This window comes from Struthio camelus, chromosome Z (genome assembly GCF_040807025.1).
Source record: "Struthio camelus isolate bStrCam1 chromosome Z, bStrCam1.hap1, whole genome shotgun sequence".
NCBI classification, from domain to species: Eukaryota; Metazoa; Chordata; class Aves; order Struthioniformes; family Struthionidae; genus Struthio; species Struthio camelus.
In genome coordinates, this window is record NC_090982.1 from 73220124 (window position 1) to 73246923 (window position 26800).

General features: G+C 39.7%; 1 protein-coding gene across 1 annotated transcript; it reads right to left on the bottom strand.

Annotated features, from left to right (window-relative positions):
- Positions 1 to 25047, bottom strand: LOC104147804 (complement component C7). The gene is made up of 18 exons (XM_009680676.2): positions 24424 to 25047; positions 24075 to 24130; positions 23260 to 23335; positions 22069 to 22210; positions 21108 to 21249; positions 19721 to 19859; positions 18609 to 18743; positions 17127 to 17370; positions 16456 to 16569; positions 15534 to 15700; positions 14282 to 14510; positions 13085 to 13256; positions 12608 to 12695; positions 11111 to 11243; positions 9583 to 9774; positions 7015 to 7111; positions 2320 to 2504; positions 1 to 839 (listed from the first exon to the last, which is right to left on the bottom strand). The coding sequence occupies exons 1-18, from the start codon at positions 24427 to 24429 to the stop codon at positions 652 to 654; spliced, it is 2505 nt and encodes an 834-aa protein (XP_009678971.2). The 5' UTR covers positions 24430 to 25047; the 3' UTR covers positions 1 to 651.
- Positions 25048 to 26800: the final 1753 nt, after the last annotated feature.

Genomic DNA, 26800 nt, shown 5'->3' on the forward strand with positions numbered 1-26800 from the left:
TTATGACAACATAAATGGGCAGGTTTTCATGAGGTGGGTCTGTGTACAAGAAGCCACGAGCGTAAGAATTCTTTTCATTATTTTAAGCTGCATTTACTATTAATGCACCTTGTTTGACCTTTAAAGGCTTCGGGCACAGTGACAAGTTCAATGCTGTGCGTACTTTTTGCTCAGCAGAATAAGGCAAAGTAGAAAGAAGTTACTCTATTAAAAAAGAGAAGAATCGTATGTCTTATTTTGTAAAGCTTATTCTTTTCTTAGAATCTAAATCTAATCAGTGCAGAAGTATGTTTGTGTGACTTTAAGAAAAATATATTTACAAGTGCTAGACACTATATTACATTACATTACTATAAATACTACTTTGGTGGTTGCAGTTCAGGAATATTTTTTAATTCTGAGGGAGATGCAAAGTAAACTTACCAATGCTAAGTCAGAGTCTAGGATAAGAGCCCTTGTGTGAGTGGTTAGTGTAGCTCTGCGTAATGAAGAACCCTGATTCAGAGCCAATGAACATAATCTCATCAGCAGTGGTGGACTTCATGGCCGAGCTTATACATGATAGAGCAAGATTTGAAGTATATTACTGCCCAGCAGTTGACGCATTTTGACATATCCCATGGCAATGAGCAAAATGAACCATAATATGCCTTATTTGCTTTGAATGTCACAAGGCTTTATGCTGACAAGGGTGACAGTCTCCCCTCGGCACTTGTGAAGCCCCACCTGACATTCAGTCATGGTCTGACGGACAGCAGACCTGCTTACTGCAGCACAAATCCGAATGCCTCCCTCCTCACACTGCCCGTCTTCACGGCAGACACAGCTGTTGGATTGGGCTAAGCAAAAACAGAGAATAAAAAACACTCCGGATGGGAGCTACTCACAAGGAAGGTAGTAACTCATTTAATGAAAAACAGACTAATGTATTTCTAGCAAAACTATAGGAGTAACAGAGCAATTTGTGGAGGGCACTTCTCCTAAACAGAAGTAACATTAATTGATAATCAGGTTCAATGGAAAAACTAGAAGTGCAACCAAGTGGCACTCTGCTGTCACAGCAATCCAATGTGCCTACAGGGACTTCTCCAAATTTGATAAACTGTTCACTTCTATGGGAAAAGCTTTCTGAAGATGCCTGAGATAGAGGTCTTGACTACATCTCTGACATTAGTGCTTCAAATCTCCTAGCACCAGTTATCGTATCTACTGCTCCAGACTCCAGATAACATTTAAGATGAGAGTAACAAACTCTGGTCGCACCCTGATCATGCAAACACTTAAAACTTGTCTTTTTATTTACCTATTGGTAGTTTCATTAAGATCAAATAACCCACTCCTATGAATAAATGGGCATAGGTGTATCAGTGACAACAGCTAACACAATCAGGTAAGAATGAGATTTATTTTTCATAACTACGTCCTTGTTTTGGTATTGTGTGTTTAACTTTTCCTTGCATTTTTCTCTGCTGAAGCTTCAGCCAATTTTGATGACTTTTTGTTATTATTTTGGCATGTTCAAACCTATTAAACAAAATATACAAACTCCTATCAAGTAATCTTTTTTATTTTCAAAATATAATAATAATGGTGCCTTCTATCTGGGGCACTTCTGAAAACCTAATTTACTCCTTTATCTTTCCATTTCTGGCCACCCTCCATTAAATGCAATGTACTGGAGGACACTCAGGGAAATCAGATCAGGGGATAGAAAAGCTTCCACTGAAGACAGACTGCAAAAGACTGAGAATATTTACTCTGAGGGAATAGTCATTCACTGTTGTTCATGATGTGAGAAACCGGGGATATGCAGTGAAGTACAAACAGAAGTAAGTGCCCTTTCTAGACAGTATAGAATAAGACATTTAATTCCTTGCCACCAGATACCACGGGGGAGAACGCTCAGCGAGATTCAGGAAAGGATCTGATAGTGCTGAGGGTAGTGAGGACTTCCACCATTACTGTGTCAAGAAGTTTAAAACAGGTAGTTATAATGAAAAAAGGGTAGGGCAAGGATTTCACCCAAAACTGCCAGAGAAACATCTAATGTGGTATCCACTTAACAGAGACTGGGGATGGGCTTTTCCTATAGACAGTTTATTCTGTTACAATCTCCTGCAGGGTTTTATTTTCCATGACTGGAGCTTTCTGTCATAGTCATACACCAAATACCGGGCTAATGGTTTGAACCAACTTAGCAGTTTGTGTGTGCTTCTGGGAGGATCTGGAGTTGCTATTGTAAAGACAAAACTACGGCAAAACGTGTGAATAGGGATAAAGATTTCATTTTGTTACTTATGATTGTGAAGAATCTCTTACCATCACATTTTTCCCATGAACGGCATGATCCACAGGATTTTTCAGCTGCCTGAGGTATTTTGCAGTTTTCTACATCAGTAAGAGAATATTTTCTGCCCGTGCACTCCAACGCATGCATCTTGCAAACAGTTAAAAGTGTGTTTCTCTTCGTTCTTTGATCTGTAGCACAGACGTCCAGGGAAGGACTGAAAACAAAAGCAGGGATTGCACTGTTTAAACGTGCTTTATCTTTGTACCTCTTAAAAAGAGCTGAGGGAATGGAAAATATTCAGGGTCCCATTCTATTTTTCCTATTCAGTGAGGTACGTCCTGAAAGTGCAGCAAGGAACTCGGGACTTAGACTCATGAACAAATCAGACTTCTTCCTTTCCCATAGAATGCTGCACCTCAACAGTACCAGAGTCTGTCCCCTTTGAAGGACAAGGATAGTACTGGGTATTTTGCCATTGACCTCAGTGGCAGTGAAATCTAGACTTCATTAGTTAAGAGTTCAGACCTCAGTTATTCACTACTATATTATACATCTGTGCACACATGTACATACACACAAACATATGGTTTCACATACATATAATGACATATACACACTGGCATGCAAATTATTATTTCATAATTATTAATTACAACAGATGAGAACATAGTTAACGTATTTATTGCCTGCTCTCCTTTAAAAGCCTCAGATTTTACCGCATAAAGAGTTATGACCCGACATCAGAGACCAGAGAAACTTCTGGAAACACAAATACAAAATCTACACAGAACTTTTATCAAAAACCTGCTCTATTCATGCAGGGCCTTTACTTGTTTATTTCTTGAAATTCAGATATTGTCCTAACACCCACAAAAATTCGTTTATAAAAGCAATAATAACGATTCCTGGACAACCTTGAACAGTATTTGCTTCAGGGACAATTCTAGGAAGGTATTATCATTTGTATTTCATGCTGTAGATGTAGGAGGGGGAAAAAAAGACCTTCCATTATTTCTGGATTTCATTCTCAAAACCCAAGCTTCTCTACTTACGCTTCATGCAGTTGGTGCCATCTGTGTGGACTGAACAAAAATGCTGCCTACTCAGAGTAGGTCATTCACATGCTCTCCAGGCAGCGTTTTACACCCACGGGGAGATTACTGTGCAGGCTACTAGACAGTGGAGAGTCACTCCCAAGGTACGAAGAGCTTTGAAATGCAGCTCCAAAGGCTTATTTCTCACTTTGAACAGCTCAGAAGTACTTACACAGAAACATTAGTATCTAAAATCGGTCCGTTCTTATGGTCAACCCAGGCAAAACAGGTGTTTGATGCAGAAGAGAGGCTGACCAGGAGCGGCCAAAGGGGCCTAATGAGTGGAGTGAGGCTGTCTGCCAGGGAAGGTAACAGTTCCTGAGAAAGTGGCTTGTTGGGAAGAGGAATTTGAAGAGGGAACTTCTGGTAAGAAAGCATTGACTCCAGGCTTGTTCGACTACTTGCCAAGTGTTGAGGTAGACTTTTTTTTTCTCTGAGAGCTATGAAATGCTTTTTCATAGGATCTATAAACAAAACACCGAGAAAAAGTGCCTGCTCCAAGCTCTGGGAATGATTCTCTGAGAAATGATTTTGAAGCCTCTTAAAAGAGCTGCATTTACAGAAAGTTAAACTGTCTGTAGCTTAGTGCTCCTTTAATGTCCCTCAAATTTGGCATAGAATTCATCAGCTGATTCTGAAAACTTTGACTGTCGCATCTACCTGCAACTGAATGTGCATTTAAACATTATTAATTGTATTATAACTCCTACATATGTTAGCACCTTCAACTGCAATGTATCCCTTAAGTGCTGTGCTTGGTCAAGCTACCAGCTATGAAATCCCTAGTAATTTTTTGTTGCTTGAATTTTTCTAAATGCTCTTCTGTTAACATAAAGAATGAAATGCACTAGTCTCTCTGCTTTGCGCCACTTCAGCAGCACCCAGCAGAGGGGAAGGAGGCTGATTTAGCCCGCTGTTTATGGTTCACAACAGGGAAAGAAACGTAGGGAGCGCACGTTCCATGTTGCAGATGTCTAGCTATGATGTTGTCCCTCAAGCTCTGTGAGACTGGGTCCGCTGGGAAGAAAGCCAGTGGAAATAAGCATGTTCAGACGCATAAGAAAATGGTTGGATATGCTGTACTCATAAGAGAAATTAATAACTTGCACTCATTGCTAAGAAAGTATATTACAGGGATAGGAGGATCAGAACAGTGGAATACAAATAATTAAAGGCAAAGAAGAGTCCTCATGTGGAAGGAATTTGAAAAATTCAGCACCTTTTATCTGAAAAAACAAGGCTGGAATAAGAACAAGCCTTTACAAAAGCACATAATATGAGGAATTAAATAGCATATGTAAGTCAGCAAATACCTTTTCTCTTCCACCTACTATATGAGGCAGGCAGCTTGCAGTGAAACTAAAAAATGAGAAATTCAACATGCTAGAAATGATTTTAACTTATTAAGTTTACATCCAAGACCATAAATTTTAACATAGGCCAAAAACTCTTAAGAAACATAGATGCTACACAAATAAATGTGGGGAGAAGGAAGGGGGTACTTTTGAAAAGATATTCAATCTCATTCTTCTTTGTGGAGATAGTCTTTCACTGCTGGAGGCTAAGGTTTCATCTATATTAATACACTAACTGTCCTCTGAACCATTTCTTGCAGAAGGATAAATTTCCACAGAATAACTGGTATCCATACTGTTAAACTCTCTGCCCTCAGAGCAGGGGGACCACATCAAACTGCCTATAGTCCTTGACCCTAAAAGCTCCTGAACTGTGCCTGGAAATCATGTGGGAGTTAGCCCTTGCCAAAACTCTGCTAGGAGATGTTCTAGCAATTTAGCAGAGCCAATGCTCAGGAATGTTCCCTGTCTAATTTATTAGGGTAGATATAGCCTAAGGCACCATGTCATGAGGGACAAATTACCCTGCACCAGCCTGTTGTGGGGTTCTTGTGCCATCCCTGGAAGTTTCTGTTGCTTATCTCTTGGCAATTGAAAAGACCAATGATGGGTCTGAAACCATGGCATGTCTGCATTTCTTGTGAACTGTTCTGAGCAGAGGCTGCTGTTGAGAGTCACCATCACAGCAAAGCAAACCAGGTTACCTCAGTTCTCAGAGGGGGGGCTGGGATCAGGTTACGTGCTTCAGTCCTATAACCTCAATAGGCTAGCAGGTTAACCTGCTTAGACAGCTGATGATTTATCATTTAACTATTATTAGATGTGTTATTTCAAGACAGAGCGAAAGATGGCATCAGGTAACAACAATGACTGTTCTCTATCTTCCTGCCATTTTGAATATAATTAAAAAAATAGAAACAGGCAGGCAGCAGATTAATTATAACTGAAGCCTAAATGTATAACCGAACGTAATTCATTTAACTTCCACAGTTGTCCCGACTCTGCACAGGGGCTTCCCTAGCATTGTGGAGCCTCCTCATCTTCTACGTAATTGACCTCAGAAAAAATACGAAACAGAAGAGGGGTTGTTGCCTCATTTTAACAAGTAGAGTATTTAAGTAAAAAGAGTAGGACTAGAATATTTAAGATATTTAGGTGTTTAAGGATACGGAGAGTCTTAGTGGAGTTGTTAAAACTTGACCCTTATCTTCCCAAAGCAGGGATGCCAGTCAATGGTCTCAAGTCCTAGGAAAACGCCCAGTGGAACTGCAAAACCTGAACTAAGCTCACCAGTTTTGATTTGGAGATGTTCAAGGTGTGCTAATTTTGGCTTAGCGCTAGAATCACTGTGCAGGGCACTCTTGTAACTACCTATCTGATACATGTAGTACCTATTCCACTGAGAAGTCCTGCTACCTCTAAATCACTTGAATTTTCTTTCTCCTACCACACTGGAAAAGAAAAATCTCATCTGTTATCCTGGAGTTTTAAAACTGTTCGGCTCTTGCTATGATAAACCTGGCCAGATCTCATATCCAGAGCTCACACTCACTGTGCTGGTGTCCTACGAAAACTATCCCAGATGTTTGAGTGCTGAGCTCTTTGGAACATTTGGCTATGAGTGCCAGGTGGCCTTGGGTCTCTTCTTGTTACTTCTCATTTATGGTTCTGTTCCCTCAAAAGTTAGCAAAGAACCCAGTGAGTGAATCAATGCCATATGTTTGTCCTGCTTTACTTATCACAGAGTGTAGGCTTAGATCACTAAGTAAATAAGAAACAACAAACTCTGGTCTGCAAGTTATGAGTTCATAAAAGGTGACATGAGTGGTCTGAAGAGGATTGGCCTCTCCAAACTGCTGTGTAAATAGGAGATTAGATTATTGTACCTTTCATAACTCTCCAGTTTCTCAGCAGGGAAAATAAATCTGCTTTATTTCACTAGCTTACCACTTGGATGGTTTAGGTCCCCGTCTTCTAAATCTTCAAAATATCATTTTATCTTTTTCCATCTATTTCACAGATCAAGTAGAGCTGAAATTATCCCTTCACCTTCTGTCATCTAACCAAATTCCATCACTGCTAATACCCACTGACAGCTGTGACAAGACAGGTAAGTGATGAGCAGGACACTGATTGAGCTGTAAAGCAAACAAAGCACTATACCTCCTTCTCATATGAGTAAAGCTTTCTAATCTGTCATGGACTGAAGGCTTAAGAAATTTAATTGGTCTTGAATAAAGTGAGAAAGTCATTGTCAAATTCAGCCTGAACTTACCCACACTCATAGGGCATTTTGCACACGCATTGTGACTGCTGCACTTTCTCCCATGGCTGACATTTAGGCTCTGTCACTTCTGGTTTCACACTGGGTGCTGAAGTAGAAAAACACAGACAATGCTGTTAAGGGTCAGAAAAACAAAGGCTGTTAAAAGGCTACCCTGAAATCACCCCATCAGCTGAGCTTAAAAGGCACTGAATTATATAACGGAATTATATAAATCACATTCTACGTGTTCACTGAAAGTAACTACTGCATGGAAGGAATCTACAGTATTGAAAAGATATAATACATTTGCGGAGTTACTGAACAGTATTTGTCCACGGGCTAAGAGTCAGACTGAAGGAGACATGTACAATGTTGAAGCTTAAAGATTCATTCCAGTTCTGCAGCAGCTGTCTGTTTCTGCTAAACTTGGCAGTGCTGAATCATAGTTCGCAAGTGTTGGCAACAGCTTTAGCATCAGATTTCAGAGTTACTGGCTTCACGGTTGTGACTAGAAAAGCTGAGACTCCAAAGCCCTGTGCAGAAATAGTGAACCTTAATATCCAGATTCACTGATGGTAATGAAAATTACAAGTCTGAGCACAAAGTCCTTAATCTGCACTAACTTAAAAAAATAAAAGCAGCAGTGGCTCCTGGGGAATTTTCATGATGCACACGTGTTGTTCTTTGGCTGCTGAGTTATAGTCTAAGCTTTGAAATGAAAGAGGCATTTGCTAAACATTCCTCTAGAGATTTCTGTAACAAGTAATAGCAAGACTTTGTTTAATTCATAGAGCCACGCTTTCTGAGAAAGGTTTATCATGATTTGTGTGTTAGATTAGGGGTCTATAGTATTCTGCTTTAACCTGAAACTTTAATCTCCCTGAACACTGTTGCATTTTATAAATAAATCTCCCTTGCGGATTAAGACTTGGCAAGCGAAACAGACAGGCAGAAATGGACAGAGGAGTTAAAAAATAGAGTTGTAGTGCTTTGCAACACAAACACCAGGCATAACCTTGTCTGCCTGCAGAAGGGAAATTTCCACCAAAAATTGCTGCAGTGTCTCCAGGTCTGGGGCTGCTGGTTTTACCTGTCCTCTGTAGTTTACTGTTATCGACACTATTACTGACTAAATACTCTCGTCCCACCTTATTTCAGTAAGGCCAAATAGATGTGTGCCATTGTGTCTCTGCATGTACATATCTTCATTATAATTATTGTCCGTTTTTATCTTACATTCCTTCTATTTTTTAGCTGTTATTCTTCCTGTTTTACTAATGTAATAGTCCCATACAGCAAGACACAAATTATTTCTAAAGATGGAAGCATTTAAGCTGGTTTCTAGTCTTTACTAGAGTTTGAATACATGATGTTACAAAAACTGATGAAAATTAATCACTAAGGCTGAGCCTCAGGACCTAGGCAACTAGCAACTGTAATACTGTAGCACTAGCGCTTTTGTATGTTAGTGACAATGAGCCATTTTATTTACAGGCATGTTGTTCCTTCTGAAATTCTCATGCTTGCTGTACACACGGATATGATATAACGGTCAGAAACTGCAGATGACCGAGGTTGGTATTCTTATGGGATGCTGATCTTTGACTTACGAGCCTGATTTTCACCTGCCTTTTTCCTTAGATTGGGCGACTACAGGCCACAGCAGTTTGCTGATGATAATGAGAGCATAGACACAAAATATGGGATACGAGCCTGGTCTATTCCCTGGGGAACAGCAGTGGCTGCTAGTTTTCTTCAAGTAAGGGTCTGAGGAAGAATATGAGAACATCTGGGATGTCGAGTAAGGATGTGGCTGACTTGAAGTAGCAAGCTGTTTGGATGCTTGTATGTCACTAGCCAGCATTGTAAGAATGCACAAGAGAAAGTCTTGTCTGCCCTCCACAGCTGGAAAAGATGAACTGAGACTAACCCGCTTTATGGTATAGCCTGCTTCTGTCTCTGACAGTGCCTGCCAGTATCAACCCAGAGCTTAAACAGCTGTTACTAGGAGCTTGAAGATCCATACCCCCCTGTCCTTCACTTCCTACAGATTTACTCCATATCAGCTGTGTGACTGTCGAACGTGCAAAAGGAGTCACCCAGCCCCAGCTCTTCTCTGCCATGAGAGGCCTTGGTGCACAGAATAGATTCCAGACGGCTTCCAGCGAAGTCACTTCTCCATGGTGCAGTTCACATGGTGGTGGCAATACACAATGCGAGTGGAAAGTCAAGTGTATTTGGGGGCAGAATAGGCAGCATATATCCTAGACAATCTCTTAAAATATTGTTGGTGATTATGCTTCATATCTACAGGGGAATGGGAAGCAACAAGCCAGAAGGAAACTTCAAAAAGAAATGTCTTGAGGCATCTTGTTTGAACACCTTGCAGAAACTGGTCAGTTATCTTGGCCCATGGTGAAGCACACATTCAAATCTTCTGTGCTTTGTGTTGTTGATATGGATAAACCTCTCTATCAGTATATTAGCTCTAGTTCTGTGTATATCTTATCTATATCAACCATAGTCTGCACAGGAAAGAAACCCTTGCACTGCATTTAGAAGACTACAGTGGCTTACCCGGTCTCTTGCACTGGATAGTCATCATGTCAGGAGACCACTTGAGACTGGGCTCACACAAAATGGAGCCTGCCCCTTCTAAGCGCATGCCACGTGGACAGGACAGAGTCACTCTCTCACCGATCTCGTATAAAGGTTTCCATGGCTCTCCTTGCAAACCCCCCTCCAGGGCAGGTAGGAGACAAGCGGTTTCTGAGGAATGAAGCATTTGAGATAGGCACGGTGAATCAGAGGACTGCAGAAAGCGGTTGCATATGTTAGCTTGTCTTAAATTCCTAAAAAAATTGAATGGAAATATTAGCCGTTTTTCCTCTGGCAATATGCCAATTATGTTAGCAAAGAATATTAACTCATTACCCCAGCGATATATATGTGCAATACCAAGGACAGAGTGACTATATCTTCTCCTGTTGCCTGCAGATCTGGCCCTAGCCTGAACAGAACTTCTCTGTTCTTATAACCTGTGCTTCTGTTAAGGGTTCGTGCTAGTAACTAGCATCCTAGTAGGGACAGGTCATACATATAGAGCCCTGAAGACTCTGTACTGATACACGAAGAGACGGTACTCAGACAGTGTGGGCTAGCGTTTGTTGACAATAAATTCTGGTTGGAAGGAGGAAAAGAGGATATTGAACAACAGGCCTGAAAACTCCCAGGTCTCACTGATTGCACTCAAAGTTGATCTACAAAAAAAATTTGAGGGAGAAAACACCCTAATGGTTACTAACTGGGCTAGAGGAAAAGAGGGAAGGTGAGAGATCATCCAAGCTGTAAACTGATCCCTGCAGTTGAGCTCCGACGATGAGACAGTTATTTGAGAACTCTGTGGTTGCCCAGAGTTTCCACTGGACCTTTTACTCAGTTTGGTTTATAAAGGGACACAGGCTTATCCCAATGGTTCTTGGCCACAGCCACAAGACTGAATTGAGCAACAAAGGCTGTTCCTCGGAAAGTAATTCCTCCCACACCCAGGAGGGTGGAGTATTGTCCAGGATCTTGAAGAGCGCCCTTCTTCCTATGTAGCATTAATCAGGGATAACATAATGTATGAGAATGGTATACGCTGCAATTTACTGCCAGCTTAGAAGGATTATGGAGAACTACAGAAAATCTCAGTCCTGTATAAACATAAGAACATTGTGATTCCTCTGATAGAGATTATGGGACTTATTGATCATCAGTCTTTGTGATTCTGGCTTATATCCCAATGGATACAAACCTTGCTTTAAATATAGTAAAACTCTTTCTACAAATAATATTCGACCTGGTTCGATCAGGTGTGCTGGGCTTTCATTTCACTTCCTGCCTTCTTTACAACCAGAGTTTATGGCTTTTTTTCTATTTCAGTATAACAATGTCTGGATTCAAAGAAAAGAAAGTCAATCTAAGCCTGATTCTGTTTAGGGAACTGGGAAAATACTGGTGTGTATTTCTTTCCCCCTTATTGCTAGGAAACAGACACGGAGAAAAGTTTCACCAGAATTCAGGAATTAAGTTGCATTTCATAATGAGAATCAGTTAGACATACTCTGGCAATATCTGTCTCCAGTTTGCCACTGTAAATTACTGCCACACTTAGCAACAGGATCACCAACGAGAGAGTATCCATCTCTGCAAGTGTAAACAATGCTTTTCCCAACAGGGTATAAGTTTTCAGCATTCTGAAAGAAAAGGAAAAGGAGGTATTTTGAATATATAATCTAGGAATCACCAGCAATGTCGAACTCCCATTGATCTCGGGGTGGGATCTTGGGATGCAGTAGTTTGGGACAGTGTTAAGTGTTAATATTATTCTACAATGAATTAATGGGAGTGTCTGGAGTATTGTGGGCAATTCTCATTATCTGTAGTCAGCAAATGTGCTCAAAATGGAAAAGATGCTGAAAAAAAATTGGTAGAATACAGAAGATTCTAGCTTAACATAGCAAAATGAGAGTTAGAGTTGAGTGTACCTGGTGACAGGGGTCTGGCAGTGATGTATACGAGAAATGGAACAGTGCTTTTCTGCCAGCATATAAACTGACTACAAATATGGCTGTTACTAAACTTTAGCAGAATTAAGCTCTCAAATTCCCAGTGGGAGTAGCAGAGAGTATATGGCTTGGCTAAGTCTTAGAATGGCATGCTATCAGCTTATGCATGGTTAATGTGATATGGCCACTTAGGAGGGCTGTCCTTGAGGACACAGATCTTTTCTCATTTTATATCCTCCTCCGTTCTAAGGAGAGATCTTATAAAAACTGAGAATATTCCACAAATTGCAGGATTCTGCCTTTAGTTTGTGAACTAAGTTTATCAACATGGGAGAGAGCCATTGATTACAAAAAATTCATGACAAAATTTTGGATCATGCCTCAGGCTCAGTTGTGCAGAGCTAACTAGTGGATTTTTAACTAATCCTCCTATTTATTTTATTGACCAGGAAGACTCTAGACAGCCTCACAGCACAGAGAAGGCATAATCTATACCCTGAGAAGTCTCCCTTGCTAAATAGACCCAACTTTGTAATACAGTCAGCAAAATAACTTGCCTCATCATAGTTCCACCAGGGAACAAGAAAGTGCAATGGTTAGTCACAGGATGAAAAGTCAAAAGTCCTAAAATCTCTTTATAATTTTGCTATGGACATGTGATGAATTACCTTTGACAGTTTACTCTCTGTGCTCTGCTTCTCTTTGATTTTCTGTAATTTGTAAAACATTTCTGTGCCACATATGTCAGCTACGTGTGTAGCGTGTAAGACAAGATTTCTAGGAAAAGCAAAAAATTTGCAGAAAAGCAAAGATTTTATTTTGTGTGTGTGTGGGGGGGAGGTGCGTTTTAATGTGTAAAGTCTTGACTAACTTCTTGTAAACTTAAGCAAGGGGGACAGTGCTAAGAAAGCTGCAGTAGCTTTGATAATGAACTTATCAGTACTAAACTTATCAAGACAAACCCACAGTTTCAAGTGAATCTCTATATTAACTTCAGCTGTGACACTGCAGGTAGGGACAGGGCAGATAATAAAATAATAGAAATAACTTACTTGAACAAATCCATTTTCCAAGAGAGGAGGAGGTGTACAGAATTCTGTAGGACTTATGGATATATCAAAGCAGTGTGGTTCAATTAGGCTATAAAGCAAACAAAAGTACTACTAAGTTTGAATTTGTTTAGTTACTTTTCCTTCCAAAATAGTAAACGTCTCAATTAAGTTCATTTTCAAGACCATTACATGTCCCATTTATGTCACAATTATACTTAAATCAGGCACCACCTGGATATTTGAAAAAGAGAGTACTAAAGCGAATGGTGTCAAGTTTACCGGCTTTTACCCCATTTTCTAGTTCACCTCTATCAGATTCAGTTCCTGGGTTTCATCTTGTTTCAACGTATGAAACAATATGAAAGCTGGAGGGTCAGTGAGTGACATTCTCCCTAAGTGCAACAATCTGTGCATTCTTTTGAATTAAATTTTTAAATCTTCCCCTATTTGTGCTCCAAAAGTTTCTTTTCTGCTTACTGAAAATGTTGCAACTCTTCATCTTCACAAGGTCTGCTTTCATGCTGTTCTCCTATGCATGCCTTCCCACCACCCTGTGGTGAGGGGTTGTTGCAGGTTCGACTCCTTGATTTCCTTCCTCCTGAACACGGACTCCAGGAAGACCAGCAGCTCCAGTGTCCATCAACAACACCTACGTAACGTTTGAGACCATTTCACATTAAACCACTCTGCAGGTTTATTATCCTGAAAAAGGCAAGTACTATTCAAAGCTAATGAAAATCCAAACTACGACCCTACAGAGAATTCCACGTTGTTATGATCTCTGTTCCCCTACTCATTCTGCCCAGCCTCACAAAGACACCTCTAAGTTTGTCTTTTTGGTTACACTAGGGCTTTGGCTTCTGAATACCTGTGTAAGTCTTAGGAATAAGGGTTGAGTTGATCCTCATTTTGACCACTCAATCTCCTTTCCTTAATTTTGTGTCCAATGGGACACAAGTCATGTGTGACTTGCATATTTGAAGAGAATCTGCAAGTTCTTCTGGCTTAAGGGCTATATACAGCAATTTCCCAGTTCAAAACTTGGCTGACTTTGCTCATGGACTGAGGTGCGATGTGCAGCAAGTCAGTGGCACCAGTGATTTCAGCCTCACCTAAAATTAATCTTCCAAGTAAGGAGATAGAGATTCAGGAGCGCAGAGCACTCCACAACATCCTAATTTCCTCCCTCTACACTAGGTGATCAGCAGCATTGAAATATCTATGTTAGTTTAGTTACTTACCTCAGAACTTAATTATGAGAGTGTATGCACCCCAGTTTGGCAACAGTGACTTTGGCCCATTAGTATATGAATTTCCCTGCTTATGGGTGGACAGGGACAGAATCACCTGTGAGACTGAAGAACACCTGCTCTTTTAGAGTATATATTTATTTATGGAGGGCTGCACTATGAGTGGTTAGTATTATCCACTGTATTTAACAATATTTATAAAAACAGTTATTTATAAAGTACTGTTTATACATGCTAAGCAGAGTGTCAGGCTCAGCAGGAAGAAACCTGTCCCCATGCTATATGTCTGCAGCAGGAACTGACTGAGCAGCTGCTGCACAACATCAGCTGTTCATTCAGTCTGTGCAGCAGGATAAACAGATTCTGGAAACAGGAAAGTGCACTTACCACTTTTAAACTCTCACAAATTTAAACAAGTGCTGACCTGGCTGATCTTGCACGAGAGTTCCCAGTTCACAAGCAGCTCCGAAGGTGTAAGGCTTGCAGTAACACACACATTGAGTTCCTTCCACAGCTGGCTCACCACAATTCTGGCAAGGATGACATTTGCAGGGATCGTTTTCAGCCATATATTCCTCAATGGCTTGTTTTAGGTAGTGCTTTTTAACTGAGGAACAGGGCACTTCCTTTACCAGCTCATACAATGGTGTCAGCTACACACAGAAGAAAAAAAATTTACATTAAAGCTATATTAAGGATAGAGCAGTTTATCAGCACATTTTGTCATGTAAGATAATTTGTGATGCATGTTCCTGCACATGAGTCTTGAAAGATGCCCTAAATAGTCTGTTAGCCAACTAAAATCTTATTTTAGTTTTTAATGTTAGCTTTTTTCTGCAAAATCAGCTCTATTTAACAATGTTTCTTCAAGTTACTGGCAGCTTAGTTGTGTTTAAACACATCTGAGATGAGAGGTTACAGCTGAGATTAAAGTGTACCGTAACACAGTCCACCAGTGTACAATAACTTAAGTCATCATCATCAAGCTATTCCCAGCCTAGAAAGCTAGACATTTAACCAAGCTATTATGTCATTTCATTAAGTAATGATTAAAGACAGCAATAAGTAAAAATATTTTGCATTCCTATGGCAGATTTTATATCTTATGTTCTCATATTTAATTGAAAACTCCCTGATGGCATTCTACTGCTTTTACATTATGCTTCAGCATTCAGGCAGTTCCCAAAGGGGACTCGGACAAACTAGCGGTGAATACTCTTGTGCCAATTTTCAGGTGTCTGGCTTACAGAATCTCCAGTTACCTCAAATTACCACACACAGAGAAAAGGGAGAGGTATAAAAGGGATACAGAGGGGTCATCAAGCTGCGTGTGGAAGCCACACACAGACTTGCCAACATGTAATTCAGAAAATGGGCTACTTGAAATCTAGCCTTTCTCCAATGCTAGGCTGACCCTCTGTTCTTAAGCAGAACACCAGTAAAATCACCAAAAGCTTGTAAGGCTGGCAGGTAACTACCAGACAAAGGTTAGATTTGTGATACAGCCAGTCGCTTCCCAGAATTTTCTTCCTGTGAATTTTTTTTACTTTTATGAAGTGATCTGAATACAGAATGATTGCTGACTACAGCCTGATTAATCACCCTCTATAATTTAATCACTTCTCCCCTTGAGGTAATCCAATCTGCTCATGTGTGTTTCAGGAAAATAGCCTTACCTTTTTTTTAATTACTCTGGGATAGTTTGTCACTGATCCGGCCCAAAAGGAGTATCTCTGACTGTTCCCAGCAGGATTATTCAGCTCTAGATAACTAAGGCCAGCAACACCACCTGGGCTTCCTCCTTCTATATAAGGGTCTCCTTTAATCTTATTGCCACTACTTCCTGTAGATTCAGGATGGGAAGGACAGAAAATAGCAGCTTTGCATATTTACAAATAGGAATAGAAACAATACGTGCAAAAACTATACTAGCAAGTAGTGAAAGAATGCCTCAGGGCAGAATGCACTTATGAGATTACAGTGTCCTCAGTAGTAATACTTTGTCAAATCCCACAGCAGCATTTCCTAAAAAAGAAGGATATTGGCTTAGGATAAAAATGCAGTGTGGAGAAGTTGCAAAGAGTCACATGCATCTGAAAACTCTCCAACATCTGCAAAACAGGCTGCAGAAAGTAAGTCGGTGGGCATCTGTAGAGCTGTTTATCCCTTTCTGTCACACAGACTAACTGCACAAACAGATCAACACCCAAACTTTCTTATAACATATAGCTCCATAAAGGCCCTGTCTAAGGAGACCCTGCATACGGTGATGAAAATGGGTGCTACAGTTCCGGACAGATCAATCATGCCCACTTGCATCAAGAGGTCTCACATGTACAGCACATAAGCAACATCCAGTTTTCCAGCTGTATTAGCCTCCCTGGCTGTAAGGTGTCTAGAAAAGTATTAATTATTGGGAAAGCATTAGCACTGTTTGGGTCTTGGGGAGCCTTTTAAACTGGGCACTTGGTGTTTGGGTTCCATGTGTTAAAACAGTTCAGCAAAGCTATCCACACCTGTTCCTCATTTGGACAGCTATTTAGGAAGAGATGAAAGCTGGATATATGGTATCTGTGCAAGTTACTACTGAACATTCACCTGAAGAAGTTTGTAATAGTTCATCCAGTTTGGAGCATTCTGTTTTCTTCTTCTTTACAATGAATGCATTCCAGCCTGATGTAGTACACTTGTACATGTCTGTTATGCTCAGACCTGCAGAAAATAGATCCATTAACAATACCATACGTTGAAAGTTAGTCTATATTTTTAATTAATGTCTCAGTTCCCCATTGACCTGAAAGGTGTTTTAGAAACAGAACCACCACATTTTCTGCTTGAATTAGGAGGCAGCTAAAAAGTAGGTTCTATAGGGAGGTCCACCTTATGCTACAGCCTGTGGATGGAGGCTGAGACAGAAGTTGTATCTGGCAAAAGTTTATTGTTCCTTTCATCCCTTTTCTCAGCATTCCCTGCTCCTACAGCGCTGCTCACCACTGAGCACCATCACAAGTCACTTTGATATTTGCCTCATTTGGGATTTATTCTGCTCTTTACAGTTTTACCCAGCCTCCATCTCCAAGCAACTTCTAAACTTTAAGGTTATGTGGCATTCAAACTCGCATTAGAATTCAAGTTCAGCCTGATGAGGTCCTGAACCAACTATCAGACTCTCTTATTTGATTTCACATATTGCTTCGGAGAACAGGCAAAGAAATGTTTATCTTTGTTTTCTCACTTTGTTTCTTGTAACAAATGCTCCAGTACTCTACCTTCTGCTTTCATTTTGTCAGTATCCATTTTAAAAATAATTTTGTAATGTCCTCCTAGAGATCCAGAGTGTAAAAAATGAGTCCCAAAATGTTCAATAAATCTTCGGTAGGTGTTGTAATCATAGACAACAGGGAGGTTGGCGAGTTCCTTCCAGAATGGCTCCGCAAGAGTGAGAAAGTCTGGGCGGTTGTTAATAAACTGAGCAACTTCCACAGTGTTCTCAATAACCAACAGCTGCTGACTCTGATGGGAGGAAAAGAAATCAGTCATGCGGCCACTTCACTACTAGCTAAGTGACATACATATTATTTTAGCTACTATACTAACGCTCTGTTACTATACTACTATTAGCTACTATACTAACAACTATAGTGTTGTGTCTAAGCAGACTGTAGTCTAAGCTAAGACTATAGTCGTGTCTAAGCAGCTCAGGGAACATGAAAAAAATATTCCGAGGAGAGGAAGTATCTTTTGGGCTTTGATTTTAATTGCTGCGTCGTCTTTCTTTTCTTCCTGTGTACAGAAAACTAGCACAAAGACAAAGGAGTAATGAAAATATCACTATTCACTAATGTTACTGTATCACTAATGGTGGTTTCCAGCTTTCCAGCACTGGCAACATGGCAGCATAGGGTTAACAAACCTTATTGAAAGCAAATTCGAGGAACTAGGGAGATTTTCTTCTCACTCTGATTCGTGTAGAGGAGCCTTTATTTGTTAAGGTGCTCTAGCCATTTTGAGGATGCTGCTGAATTTTAAAATGCTACGTACCCACACAAGAATGGTCACCTCTGCTTCTCAATGTTGCTTTCAAGCTTTGTAATGATAAATCTCAATGTATGTCATTGTTAGTGTGGTAACATGAGCTTATCTTCTGTCAGCTTGGAAAACATCAAATATATGTAATCGTTACTTGCTTTTATTTACTCTAAGATTAAGGTTTTACCTCTTAATTGAGAATTATTCTCAAATTATTTATTTAACCTTTGTTTTTAAATAAGTCAAAGGCGTAAGCACTGTGGCTTACCGGCTGCCTAAGATACTGCTTATCTTTCTTAATTTCCTACTAGTGGGAAATGAAATCTGTGATTAAAACTAATTTTGTTTTGTTGAATTCTTTCACTCTAAGATACTGACAAAGGCATTATTAGAAAGTGTGTTAAACTGTTAGAAAAAAGTGGAAAAATTTAATCAATTTTGAGAAGAAGCTGATGTTTTTCTTTCTTAAACAGGGGAAAAGCCGTTAGTAAATAAATAGATTACTAATGAAGAGGTAAAATGGAAAAAGCAACAATAGCAGCAAACCCAGCTTAACTGATAAGCCAGACCAGTGATATTTTTGTAAAAGTTTAGTGGGAGCTTTCTTTTACGGACTGGTGCCAAAAATATCTGAATAAAATAAATATTTGCATCTCACTATAAAAAATAATAACTAGAACGTTTATGCAATATGCTAAGCCATACTGACACTTTATACATACCTTTTGACTGTTTTGCAGATTTTTTTTCTGTGAAAAATTGTGTCCGCTGTTTGATTTTTCACGCCCCTCTGAGTGCTTCATGTAAGACCAGCTACTGTTGAAAAACTCATAACTAAAATCATTCTGAATTTTAACCTAGAAGATGGAAAATACAATTCTATGTAAAGAGCTTTATGAAGGGTATTAAAACCAATAACATGATGTATAGCAACTACTTCCTGACGCAAAAACCTTATGATTTCTTCAGGCTGAATGCATTTCAGATGATGTGTAAACACTAAAAGAAGTGAACACTGGAGCAATCAATTGGCTAAAAGGAGTATTACTTGTATATATTTATATATATATAAAAAGTAAAGTAATATGACACATTAGGGTTGCTTGGCATGCTTTTGATAAGGGGGAGAAGAACCAACTATCTTAGGCATGTGACCTGAAATAATAAATATATAAATATAAATATAAATATAAATATAAATATAAATATAAATATAAATATAAATATAAATATAAGTATAAATATAAGTATAAGTATAAATATAAGTATAAGTATAAGTATAAATAGAAATATATATAATATCTCTCTGGAAGATCTCCGTGAAGCATCCCAAAGCGATATGCACAAAAATTTCTCAGGGTGATTCAGGCTGCTACTTGTCCTAAGGAGATGGCTTGGCATTCAGTCTCACTGTGAGAGAAGTTGAAATGACATCAGAGAAACGATGATTCTTTTTCCTTCCTTTATAGCACCATATCGACCAGTTAGTATTTAAAAATAATAAATAAAATGCCATACTCTCTTGACATGAACTGACAGAACTTTATCATGTGGTGACATATGGCCCTCAACACTACTGTTGCACTGAAACCTTTTGCTACTGCTGTTTGTTTGCTATGTGTTCAGGAGACAGCTCTGTCCGGTGGCATGGGATCCTTCTCTCAGTTCATGATGGAAGAGCTGCAAGTGGAACTAATAGACTGGAGAGAGGGTACAGGCTTCATTCATCTATGTTTAAGGAAACCTATTTGTCAAGAGACCTTACCTGTTTTACATCCTTCTGCCTGTTTTAATCATGACTCTAAAGATAAAGCTGTGGTTAGTGGAAACATACTTGGAATGTATAAGCGAGAACGCTTTCACTCAGCCTGTAGTATTCTCTCCCGTCACCACTAAACACCGTCCTGCATTGTCCTCCAAAGCTTCTTGTATGAATCACTCTTCCCTTAGTCTCACCACTAATGGCATCAAAGCTACGAGAAGAAAAACATGAAATATCATTAAGACGCTCAGCTAGCAGAAACTTTTACAGGAGGTAAAAATTGCAAAACCATTATATCCACTGATAGACCCTCATATCTGCAGAACCGCACTTCATGTAACATGTCAGAATATGGAAAGCAAAATATTACCTTTAATTCGTCAACAAAAATGAGCATGTACCAATACCTGCTAATATTAAGCCATCCATGTCTACTGCAATAGATGCTATTAAGTTTTGTTTTTCCAGCAATTAATCCAACACAGAAACAACAGGGTGTCCCTTACCAAAATGTTTTTGTATTGTATTTGAACTATATCACATTCCAGATGATATGACTATCCTAAAGAAACTTAAGATAAATATTTTGTGAAGCTACAGATGGCATATATAAACAGAAATCCATATAGATTCACAGTACTAAATGCAACAACAATAAATAAAAAGACCCAGAATTGCTGCTATACATTTTTAAACTTGCTTTCCTACTGATCATTATATATTATTGGCTTATATATCTCTTTTAGAGAGATATATTTAAATAGCAGGACTGAAAGACAGAAAGCTTTAGTCTGTGCTTCAAATAAAAAGACCAAAGTCACAGCTACATTCTGGCTGCACTGAGCCACTGGCATGGTGGAAACAGTTGCATGGCATAGCCTGGTGCGTGCCTGCTTTTTGTTGGTGAAGGAGTAAAAGGCAATCTCAGCAAAAACAAAAAAGTGCAAAAATTAAACTCACGTTGAGTCTTTTTTGTTTTTTGCAATTTGCAGCCTTTCAAGCCTGCAGAAGTCAGATACACATAGCTGAAGGGAGACTGCTCCCCATAAAGACAGTATGGTACTGCTGTCATCAGTGTAGTACAGTCACATGCAGTTACAGTGGCAAGGCAGTTTTAATTTGCTTTTCTCTGCGTGTACACGTTGCTGCCTTCTGTTAGGTGCAGCTTTGCATCATGAGCCATTTTTTGTAGTTCAGCTGCATGTTAGAGGACATCTTTCGACCACCGTAAAAATTAGATCTACTCTCATTAAAGCTAATTTTCATTCAGGGTAAGTATCTAAGGACCTGTTCTTTAGATAAGAATGTGCTGACATCGGAAGATTAAAACCATTCTTTTGCGTACGGGCGGTTTGACCAGAAGCACAAGAAGTCTATCTACACAGCCAGAGGTTCTCGGTACAACAAAAATGTAAATGTATTTAGCATCAGTACTAATGAGCTCTGCAGAGAACATTACCCTGTTCCTGTAAGTTCTGAATTTGGAGGTGTTTTATCATTATCACATACAGTCCTCTTCTCTTCACATTGATCTTCATCAGCACCATCTTCCTCACAATCCTGATCTCCATTGCACACAAGAGATCTGCTAATGCACTGACCTAAATTAAAAAAAAGCACACAGAGAAAGGAGAAATGTTTGTCCATTTACAAACAAATCACCTAAAGTCAAAGCAAAAGTCACAGTTACTACCACATTAATTAGCTCATTCAATCCCACAGTGAACAGTCTGTGCCCCAGAGGGCTTGTGAAACAACAGTAGATATAGACATAAATAAATACTGCATATTTACACCTGAGGGAACTGCAGCCATTCCAGGCTTATCATACATTAATAAACCAGTTGACTTGTAAATTTATTTCCTATTTCTCTTGAAATTTCATCCTTTGACCATATCCTGTGCGACTGGGACTGTCTATCTGATAGCAGCAAAACATGTTCATCCTGTTGTTCCATGATAAACTTCTACCTGCTGAGGCAGTGTGCTCATTTGTGGTGGTCACAGAAGCTGTTTAGATACTAGCACTGTTTTGAGGAGCCTTAGTTTTCATGATGCAAGTAGTTTCCAAGATGTTTGGATATATCCTAAATACAGCTTTCGAGAATCACGTCTAAAGTTGCATTCTTTAATGACTCTCTCATAATGAAAAAACTGTGATCTGGGGCAAATTAGTGAGGCACAATGATTTAGGGAGGCTCACAGAACTACAGCACATTATTTGCAAAGCTTTGGAATACCCAAGATGAAATTAAAGACATTCATAGCCAAGGCTGAACAAAAGGAAACTTCCTGTTGAATCAAATGAATCTCTAGGTCAAGAGTTCTGGAAAGCGATTGCCCATTGACTAAATTTCAAGAATGACAAGGTCTTCTTAATTTTAAGGACGAGAAAATGACTAAAAACATCTTAATGGTACCTGAAAAACACCTGAACCGATCACCGCAGCCGTCCTCTGTTGGGCATCCTCGCGTGGGAGTGCATTGCCTTGTTTCAATGGCATCCCCAGAGCAGGGATTTCCCCCAAACTGGCCATAAACTGCTACTGTCCGTCTCCGAATCTGAATTCAAATCAAGCAAAATTCAAGCAAAATTCAAATCATGCAAATTCAAACCTCAGAATATCTAAATGCAAAGCAGAAATAGTTTACTACTGTCAAGACACTGCTACCACTCTTCTGTAAGGAGATGGAACAGTCACTATTTTTTTTCTGAGAACGACCACACTTCACACTACCACAATAGTGCAACAAAACCACGAGTTAATAGAAAGACAGCTATTTTATCTACAGGGTCTTCAGCCTGAGCCCTAAACTTGGCTGTTTTGTTGAAAAATCTACTCTGAAACCAAGAGGAAGCTGCTGACAAATTTCTATTTTGTTTTATATTTTTAATAGGACCAATCATGCTCCAAACGGATTTGCCAAAAACTTTCAATGTAAACAATATCCTAAAGGAAAATGTTAAAAGCTAACATTACGTGAGCTATTTATTGCTTCTAAAACAATTCAAGTGAGTTCTCAGTTCAGATCTTTAATTTGGACTAATTCCTTCTTAATTCATGCAACATCAATGGAAACAAGATGGAAAGTGAGAAGCAAAAGTGACTTCAACGTGAATAGAGTTGCACTGTCAAAATCATCAGCTTGTTTTTATTGGGGATACTATTATGCAACAAAACTTTATTTTCTTGGCACATTCCTCTTCTAATGAAAAATCAGTGTAGGTGGTACAAATCAATCAGTGGCAGCTGAGGAACTGTCTCAGTTAACTAAACAGTTTGGTAGAGCTTTTTGGAAGTATCACCAAAATAAAAACTGCTTTCAAAGGGACATGGAGAGGAAAGGCTGGAGGACTTCCCTTCCCTAGAGACCAGCTACCTTCTCATTTTGCTGGGGAGAGGCACTTCAAGTGCTTTTGCCTATCCCTTGTCTTGATTTCTTCCTCAGCTCAGAATGGGCTCTTGTGACTTTTTATACTGAACATCACACAGCTGTAGACACAAAATCATCCAATTTGGGGTATAAAAGATACAGTGGCTCCTTAATCACTGGAATAAAAGCTTATGCTTGTGAAGTCATGTTTGCAGAAAAAGTGTGTCTGTCTATACCTGTTTTTTAGTACAGCCATCACATTCGGACCAAGGGCCAAAGGAATTCCAGCGGCAATGGACTGGCTGGGAAGCGCTGCTCCAGTAGTATTTTTTGCATTATTAGAAAAACAAAAGGGGAAAATTGTCAGGGATCTCCATCTATAAGCATTAGTGTAAAGCTTTCTGAAATAGCAAAGCAAACCTTCAATAAAGATACGGGGCATGACCAGACTCTCTCTGATCCACTGTGATTTGCTTTTCAAGTGTGAAAACAATATCAATTCCTAGTTAGCTTTTCAGTCACTGAGCAACAGAAAAAACTAGCCACATTCACCCTGTCCTGCAGGTCCACAGGCAGCTGTCAGAGTCCATGTATGCCGTGCTGTGTGCAAGAGCCCATTCACAGCAGCTCTCATAGAACGAGTTTGCAAATGGGAGGCACTCAGGCGATAATGGGGGATCGGGGCTAGCTTGGGGTAAGCTGTACTGTGCTTTGTAGTGTGCATTGCAGGTGTGCGTCACAGGCTCGCACACCACCGCTGTACGCACGCCACCTGAAGAGCGGCTGACTCTTCTGGCTTATTCAGCGTGGATGGAGGTAGTGGACACCGTAACTCCTCACTCTTATTGCCCCCTATGGCAGTGGCAGTGCCAACATAGACCAGTGTTGTCTTCCAGGAAACATATCCAAAGACCCCATTAAGCCCTGCCCCATGTCATAACATATCTGAAGAATCCTGTAAGCCCTGCCCCATGTCATGCACTAGGAGAAGTTGTCTGTTAAACTAGACAAGCTTAGTCTTCAGTATATAGTTTTCTAAAGAAATGATCACCTGGAAAAAATGGGAATAAAACCTGAAACTTCCAGCAAGAGAAAAATCCTCAGCACCTGGAAAAGAGAAGCAAAAGCTTACTCTGTTTTTCTTTCCTTTAGACTGTGCAGCTGTTCTGACTTTCTGCACTCTTTACACTAGACAGCTTAACAAATAAAGGACAGGGTGTCACGCTAATAAGGTCTAATTCCTCAGCTTTTTTGTGCAAGCGGTTGGATTGTATTTTTCTCCTTCCTTGCAATACCGCCCAATTACATTTTCAGACAAGTATTTCTCTCTATAAATTAATATTTCATTGCACTTGGTGTATTTACTTCATCAGTACAATTTAAGTGAGCAATTGTCTTACCTCCATGTTAGATGAAACACTCAGATATCCAGCAATCACTGAGGAAAATGCACTTCCACTCAATTCAGCAGGGGAAGGAGTCAGTCAGTCTGTCTGCTTCCATATGTTTCTTCTCACTCTGCTTTGCTGGTATGCTTTTCCTTCTCCCAAAAGGCTAAATATTGTGGAGGAATTTTTATCTTAACCCCGTCTAATCCCCTCCAGGGACACAGTCTGCTCTTGGAGCTGCTCAGTGTTTTTAAGACATATAAATCAAGGCTTGGCTAGGCTGACTGGGGCTGGCATAAAGTTGTGGGAAGCGCTTACTGGAAGAACACTCCTCTTTTGCTTATCTTCTGTGTCACAGTTTCTTTCCTCTGAGCAAGACTTTTCAGAGATTCCAACCCAGAGCTGGTGTCCATTACCCTAGACCAGAGCTCAATCCTCAGCTTCAATGCAAAGTGTTGCTCTAGATTCAAGTTAGGGTTGCCAAGGTTAAATTCTGATCACAAATCTTCAGTCTGCACTTCTGCAGTTGTGCATCAGTTTTCACATTGAAAATCAGCTTAAGTATCTGAATGAAAATGTTTGCCTTTTTTTCACATGGTCCTTCCACACAGCCCCCAGTTTCAACGAAACACCAACTCTTGGCTTTCTGTGGGGGTGCTTTTACAGAAGTAGATTCCTCTCACGTTCTCCTTTTCCCCATGCCACGTCCTCTTATTTTCTCTTTTGTCTTTCATTACTTTCCAGATTTCATCCATTCCAGTAACACCATCAAAATGCCACAACTGGGAAAATTTCCATTGAGTTGTACTAGCAGAGCCTGGATGAAGCCCTCACAGGAAAGCAACTCCCCTATCTGAAAACTGGTCAGTTACTACATCTACTTTGCACAATTTTGCACAGGCCTCAGAAAATCAAATACTTCATGTCACAGCATCACTCTGCAGTGACTTTAAAATGCTGCATTCTGTCGGCATGGCCTGCTTTCTTGGAGAAGATGCCTAGATTTTGGGTCTTATTACTGTGTCCACCTCAGGGATACCTGTGTCCATTCCTCAGAGGTTAGCAACCTCAGAGCCAATTTAGCTAAGAGCCTCTCTTTGGGACTTCTCAGGTTTAGGAACTATGAACCTCTTTGGAATGTGATTCATACTCTTTGATCACTTCTGTACATATTTTATTGCTTTTGACTGAAATCCTCATGGTGCTGTTCAGTTTGATGGCTGATTTATGCAACATTGCTAGTGGTCATTTGCCTGTGTAAGAAAGGATTAAAACCAAGTTAAGACACTTAACAGGCCCAGAATGTGTAAAGAATTCACATGGGAACTCTGAAGAACATTTTCTCTTTCCAGACATATGTCTTGATCTTGCAGCTAGCTGTTTTAATAGCTTAGGTAGCAATTTAAGTTTGTGTAAGTACATCATTAGCTATAATAACTCCCAAGGTAAGAATATGCCATAATTTACTCACAAACAGAACATGCAAATAAATACAAGAGAGGCCGAATACAACTAGCAAAGAACATGTGTTGGGTGTCTGCCTTTACTAAAGTCACTGATAGTAACTGTACCTTATTAAAATCAGTTAATATTGAGGGAACGCCTTCTTGCAAGAAGTATGACAGCAAGACAAAAACTGTAGCTTTTGTACAAGCTCCATACTTGTCCTTCTTGCATATTTTTTCAAATATCTTAGCCCGAAGACCTTATCTTCTTACATTTGGAAACAAGATCCTGCTTTTTTACTGTTCATGGCTCCAGTGGTAACAAAAGCAAAGAGACTGAACCTATACAATGTAAAATAGAGAGAGGTTAAAATTGGACTTGTGTCCCTCCTAGGACTGCAGTTCTATGGCTCCCATGGCACCTTACTCAGATGACTGAGCTCTGGTTTTAAGGGGCTACTCTTCAGTCTCCTCTACAACAACAGGACCGTGAATGGTTGCTTCTTCTTTCATTTCACAGGGTAGTTTCAGTAACTTTTTTCTACTTAGTGCTTAGGCTTGGGACCATTTAGATCAATTTCTTACTTTTGTATATTTTTGAAACATGAGTCTATTTATAGTTGCATGATCATCTATTTATGCTGAAACATCTTTGCAGTCAGGGAATAGGTAGCACCTAGCACTGTCCCAATCCATGACTAATCTCACAGGCACTTCCACAACAATATATGTTATTATAAGGGGCCTGATTGAGGTAGCTCTCCGATTACTTCCCCAGAGTGCACAGAAGTGAAGAAGGAACAGTGACTTACAGAAAACATACGGCTGATCTTCCCTTACTCTTAGTGAAAAGAGCAGTAATTCCTGCTCTACTAACCTTTTTGTAGTAAAAAATGCTTTATCATAGCAACTTAAAGTTACTGCTAAGCATTTCTACTGTCTAT